Raw genomic sequence first — 6,433 nt, forward strand, 5'->3', positions numbered from 1 at the left:
TTAATGGGTTTATTGGACAAATAAGATTTCAACTATTCTGGATCTGAATTTCTTGTTTTTGACTACAACATCTTAGCATGTGAGATATTAAATATAATAATATTTCAAAATGAGGAAGCAATACCCAAGATTTTCTTTAGGTTTTACATATAATTAGTTCATCACTTGACTCATAAAATCACATAAATTTATTGTGAATTTATAGGAGTTCCATAGAATTTCACTGTGATTCTATTCAAGTCATCCACTCCAACCTTTTACTTTATTGGCTTTACACTCTGCATCTTCTGCATCCTTTGCCAATATATTAGCTCTTATTGATCCTTGAGTGCCCGTGAAATCTTCCTTTTCTCATATGACCCCAAAAATATTCATTCTAGATCTTTATGTTTCTAAATGATTTGTATGTTTCATATTAGATTAATTTTCAATTACATCCTTACCATGCCACTGCATTGCTTTGGTGTGGCATGGTACAACTACTATATTATATTCTTACATATTGTTAGTTTCAAATTTATGTATTAAATGAACACATCTAGTTCAACACTCATTCTTTTGAACAATTGCAATGTGTATATATATATATTTCTTGTATTTATTTAAATCTTTTAGATTTTGACTATTATTTAGTTTTTCTTTATTTAACATGATATAGGTCACCTTATCTTGTATTTTAGCATTTGTTTTTTAATTTAAAATATAATTTGATTATAATGAATTTCTAATAGGGAGAACTTTGTCACATACAAATTTGTTTTAAAATGATTTCTCTCAACGTACTTTTTATAAAAAATTTAAACACATTTTGACAATTACAAGTTGAATGAAATTTCAAGCATTAATAAGATGGTAGCTATTGTTTTCTTGCAATTTACAAATAGAAAGGTGCTGAGGTGTTTCTTCTATGAGTAGGAGGGATGCATTGATCTTTATTGTGAGATGGGAGGGAATTATGGGACGGAGTGTTGAATCATGTTAGTGTAAACAAAAGAATTTCCTTTTTCATGTATGCACTTCCTATTCTTACACAAACATCATTGTAAAGTTAAGCTTATTATTTGGCTTTGAAAAAATGCCACCAATTAGTGAATAAAAATATTCTAAAAAGATAATTAAAGATTATTTCTCGACGTATCGTGACAAAGAAATTTAATACTTTTTATTTAATTTATATGACTATCAGCATCTTTTTGATGAGCAATAACCCGGGGAGACATAATTGTAGCCTACAAAAACTTGATCAAACATGAGCTTTAAAGTGGTAACTAACAAAAATCTGAACTATTATTGACTGTTCGACACGAGATTAATCGCCTTTTAAAGCTGGCCCCTTCTCCATAATTCCATGGCAGGATCTGACAAGATTAGGGATGCAAAAAGTTGGTTCTTCTGGATATTGGACACTTCTATTGTTAGTGGGTCCTAAATCGGATTTATTGCAATGGAAACAAGACCACGTAGGTGGTGGGCCAGATTTTAAATTCTTTATGATCAAAATCTCTGACAAAATCTTGGAAGATTCAAAATTATGGATATGTTAGAAGCCTGGAATATCAGACTGACCATGCTTGTCATTTAAATATTCCTCGATGATCTAACTTTATATTTAGAAAACAATAATGTCAAAGGCTCACTTCCATCATTGTATCTTTTGCGTTCCTTTTCCTCTCTGCAATTTTCTCTCCAGACCCCACTCGCAGCACAGAGAGTTTAAAGAAATATTAAAAAATAAAACATTGAGAAGTCTGCGACATCTCCGGAAGCAAAAAGGTGAAGTTAAATGTCAATGCTGTCTAGTAATAACTGGGCATAGTTTAAACAAAGATTTAGGAGAAACAAGGTTAGAAGTGCTTAAACAGCTGATACGCTGTAATTTTGGTCTGAATCGAAATAAAATTAATTTAACAGTAGAACTAAGTATATGTAAATCAGTTGGTGAGTCTTGTTATAAAGGCGGCGTCGAAAGGTCGAAATCTGGCGACAATTTACAGTAGAAAAGAGCTGTTTAAGTGATAATTTTGGGAAACAGATGTGTGTGGAGAATCTGATCTTATACAGGAGGCATGGCTGGCCCGCAGAAGACACCATAACAGACACGTACTGCGTACTGTTTCCATAAGGCGGATAAACTTCACCAATTATGACCTTAATTTTTTAAAAACTTCATTAAAATCCGGCCTTAAGAAGGCTGCAGGGGCGGCCAACGACTTAGGGAAAACATCTGCGGGGCAAAGCAGAGCATATTGCAATGGCAGAAAGTACAGAAAGTAAACACTTTGTGCTGTTTCCTTTCATGGCACCGGGCCATTTCATTCCCTTCCTCAGCCTGGCAAAGTTGCTTACATCCCAAGGCCTCACCGTTAGCTTCCTCACCACTACTGCTTCTGCCCCCAAATTGCAATCGCAGGCGCTTGGATCCTCTATTCGTATTGTTCCTCTTTCTCTCCCGCCCATTCCCGGGCTTCCCCCTGGCTGCGAAAGCACCGATGTTCTTCCCCACACCGAGGGCAAGTTGCTGTTCATCTCTTCACACAATCTTTCCCAGCCATTTGAAGACTGGCTGGAACAGGTCATGGCAGAGACCTCACAGAAGCCCGCCTGCATCATAAGCGACGTTTTCTTACCCTGGACAGCTCAATCGGCTTCCAAATTCGGGATTTTGCGTGTGGTGTTCCACACAACAGGGGCCATGGCAGCTTCTCTTCTGCAATTTCTCTTTACAAATCCGGTCTCGGAAATAATAAGCGATCGCCAAATCATTGAGATTCGGGATCTCTGTATCAATGTAGATCTGAAGCGTTCGGAGCTACCTCAGATGCTCAGAAGCGAGATGTTCTTTTCACCTCACCCTGTGCTTCCCGCACTTCAGCAGGGTTATGGTTTGGGGAAAGAAAGCTGCGCTGCCACGCTTGTCAATACTTTTGACGAGCTCGAAGCAGAGTATATGAAATATTTAGAGGAATCCACCGGTAAGCCCGCCTGGGGTGTAGCTTCTCCTCTTCACAAACCGCAACAGGGGATCGACAATGACTCGGAGTGCATCCGTTGGCTGGACACACAAAATGAAAACTCCGTCCTTTACATCTCGTTTGGATCTCAGGGTTTTCTTTCGGAAGGGCAAATAAATGCCCTTGCCAGGGGCATCGCAGCCAGTAATCAGCCCTTCATTTGGACGATTAAAGATCCAGTTGGAGGCCAAGTTAATTCCTGTAATTTTCTTCCCGAGGGTTTCATTGAATCAACGAGAGACAGAGGAATGTTAATCCATGGCTGGGTGCCTCAGCTGCTAATTCTGTCCCATCCTTCGACTGCGTTTTTTATGACTCACTGTGGATGGAACTCCACATTAGAGAGTATCAGCGCCGGAGTGCCAATGCTGGTCTGGCCCATGGCGTTCGATCAATTTGTTAACGCTAAATTGGTAATTGAGGAATTGAGGCTTGGATTGCAGAAATCCGGGGGATTTGATGACATTCCCAGTAGTGATGTTGTGGAAAACACAGTGAAGGGAGCCATGAAAGCGGAAATTGGAAACGATAGAAGTCAACAGGCACTGAAATTTAAGGAATCCATTAATGAAGCGTCCTGCAAGTTAAGCATTAAAGCTTTTGTATCTTACATCCTCAGCCTCGGCTTAGATGAAGATAAGTGAATTTTTTTTATTCAGATGTAATAGATACATCCTGAATTCTTCAGGACCAAAGTAATATCCTCTAGTGACTCGCTGTTGAATGAGAGTAATATGGAATGCCAATTTAATATACTGACTATAATCAAGATGAGTAATGACTTTGGGTATGTTAGAATGGTATTGTAATATAGGGGAAAGGACCTAGTAGTTGTGCACCCTAACTTTGCGCTTCTCAAAATCTTACTTGGAAATTTCAAATCACTCTGATTTTTTTACAGCAGCTTACTTGGCAAGTCCCCTGCTTATAACTAAGGTTTCAGGGCCACATAATCAAATATGATGCCACATCAGCATGCTTTTTGCCAAGGTGTCCAAAACAGCCCCCCAAAAAAGTGAGACCAATAGGCGTGCAAAAGAGACCCCAATAGTTGTGCAGCTAACATGGCATCACCTGATTGGTTACTTTTTAGAATATTACTACATTTCTTAACAACTATTGGTACATTTCCTAACAAATGTTGGTACATTTCCTAACAAAAATTGATATTTTTTGTTTCAAACAATAGGTTTTATTTGTTCAATTTTTGGAACAAAAGGTATCAACCCTCCTCACAACAATTGGTACATGCTCAGCTACTGGGTCCTTTCCCCTAGGACTCGTCGTGGAAAGATTTTCCCTTTGGTTGAATATTTTCATAGTAAATTGAGATCTCAACAGCATTCAATTTCTATATGTATGCCTGTGCTATTTGTTAACTTCAAATTGGCACATCAAACCCACCCCCGCCACCACCAAAAATAAATAAATAAGAATATCACATAATAATCGTTTATTTAATAGGGTAATGGAAATAACATAATTCAAAATACATTTAATAATTTGTTTAGAAATAGTAAATAAGTAGCAATTGAAAATTCTTAAATTATTTGTCGATAAAATATCATAAATGAATATAGTTTTTCAAAATTGATATAATAACATCAATGAATATTGTTTTGGAAAACTGAAATTTCAAATTGAGTATGAATAGTTTTTTTATTTAAACTAGAAATTCGATAAGCAAATAAGCAATAATAGAAAAAATTTAAATTATTTGTTAATATACCAACACAAAATAATATAGCTTTTTGAAATTGAAATCTCAAATGGAATATAAATAGTATATTTGTGGGTAAGTGCACCAAGATGGTGTGCAAAAAGAGGGTATAAGTGGACACTTCTTTTTCTGAAATCAGGTAAACCTGAACTTGGAAGAGAAAGTTGAGAGTCATCCACTCAAGATATGAAAATACTCAAAGAACAAAGATTGTAGTACTTTGAATCTAGTTTCCAAACTAATATTTTTTTTCAAAATCGGATAAGATTAAAAGGGTCAAATCTTTCGCGGACAAAAAAAAAACCCTGATTATTTCGGAAAAAACATAACATAGTGTCTGACGTGCGCATCAAAAAAGTCATAGTTAGATTTAGTATTTTGACAAATCTTTTGGCAGAAAGATAGTTAAGAGTGAGCACTAGAAGTTGTGTGTTTTTTTTGTAATTTTTTGTTGAGTATTTTGTTTTAATGATTTTTCCAATCGAGCACATCCTTAAAATCAGGTATCAGCTACTTGTTAATGCACGAAGCATAACTTGCACCAAAACAATCGAAAATGCATTTATTTTTTAAATTGTAAAGAATCAAGTGCACTACAATAATATATAAAGTTTTTTAAATTTGGATAAGTATACCAAAATTTATTAAGAAAATAGTACACATATGTCTCTGAGAACTATGGAGACACGGGTAAAAGAAATTCAATAATAATATATTATTGTTGTTCAAATTTTTTTTTAAATTATATGGTTAGAAATCTCAGAAGATGGGTGAAAATATGGTGGCAATTTTAGAAATACCCACTTGATGAAGTTTAAACTTGATGATGACAAAGTCGAGAAACCAAGTTCATAAAATAAAACAAGTCAAAAAGAGGGAAATGGAGGGAAATAAAACTTCCAAACTGCAACTTTGTCATCCAAGCCTATTCACAAGCCTAAACAGACAAGAGCATGTACGAGGTTCATTTTGAATAAGAACCGCGTACGGGGTTCATTTTGAATAAGAACTGCGTACGAAGTTTCTTTTGAATAAGCACTGTGTATGCGGTTCTAAGGAGAAAATACTGCGTACGCAGTTCTGCCTGTGACACTCTAACATAAAGAAATTAATGTGTATGTTTAAAATGTTAGTGTGTGCATACATACATGCATATGTATAATATGTATATAATATGTGTATGAAGTATGTATACAGATATGTATGTTTATAACACACACACACACACACACACACACACACACACACACACACACACACACACATATATATATATTATCTTTTGATATTTTATGTGTATTATATGTATATGTGTATGTACATGTACATGTTATATTGATATATATTATCTTTTGATATCTTATTGTACATTGTATTCCTCTCTCTCTCTCTCTCAAGACCCCACATGACACCTAATGACATCATGTAAGGTCCCTTAACACACATATGACCCCTTAAGACATCATATGGTGTTCTAACACATGTGCGGCCCCATTATGACCCTACATGACCCCCAATGATGCCATATGACCCTTTCAGACCATGTATGATATCTTAAGGGGTCATATGGTGTCTTAAGGGGTCATATGGTGTTGTAACACATGCATGGCTCAATTAGGACCCCACGTGACTCCTAACGACATCATGTGACATATCTTCCTCTCCCCCCATCTCTCTCCCTCCCTTTTTATTCCCCTCTTTC

At 36.0% G+C, this 6,433-nt stretch overlaps 1 protein-coding gene across 1 annotated transcript; it reads left to right on the forward strand.

Moving 5' to 3' along the window:
- The first annotated feature begins 2,161 nt into the window (after positions 1-2,161).
- Positions 2,162-3,816, forward strand: LOC131053179 (scopoletin glucosyltransferase). Its single transcript, XM_057987799.2, has one exon. The coding sequence runs from the start codon at positions 2,252-2,254 to the stop codon at positions 3,653-3,655; it is 1,404 nt and encodes a 467-aa protein (XP_057843782.2). The 5' UTR covers positions 2,162-2,251; the 3' UTR covers positions 3,656-3,816.
- Positions 3,817-6,433: the final 2,617 nt, after the last annotated feature.

The sequence above is a fragment of the Cryptomeria japonica genome, chromosome 7 (genome assembly GCF_030272615.1).
Source record: "Cryptomeria japonica chromosome 7, Sugi_1.0, whole genome shotgun sequence".
NCBI lineage: Eukaryota > Viridiplantae > Streptophyta > Pinopsida > Cupressales > Cupressaceae > Cryptomeria > Cryptomeria japonica.

Excerpts from the sequence above, each read along its gene's own strand:
- LOC131053179 (XM_057987799.2), top strand. The coding sequence starts at position 2,252 with ATGGCAGAAAGTACAGAAAGTAAACACTTTGTGCTGTTTCCTTTCATG.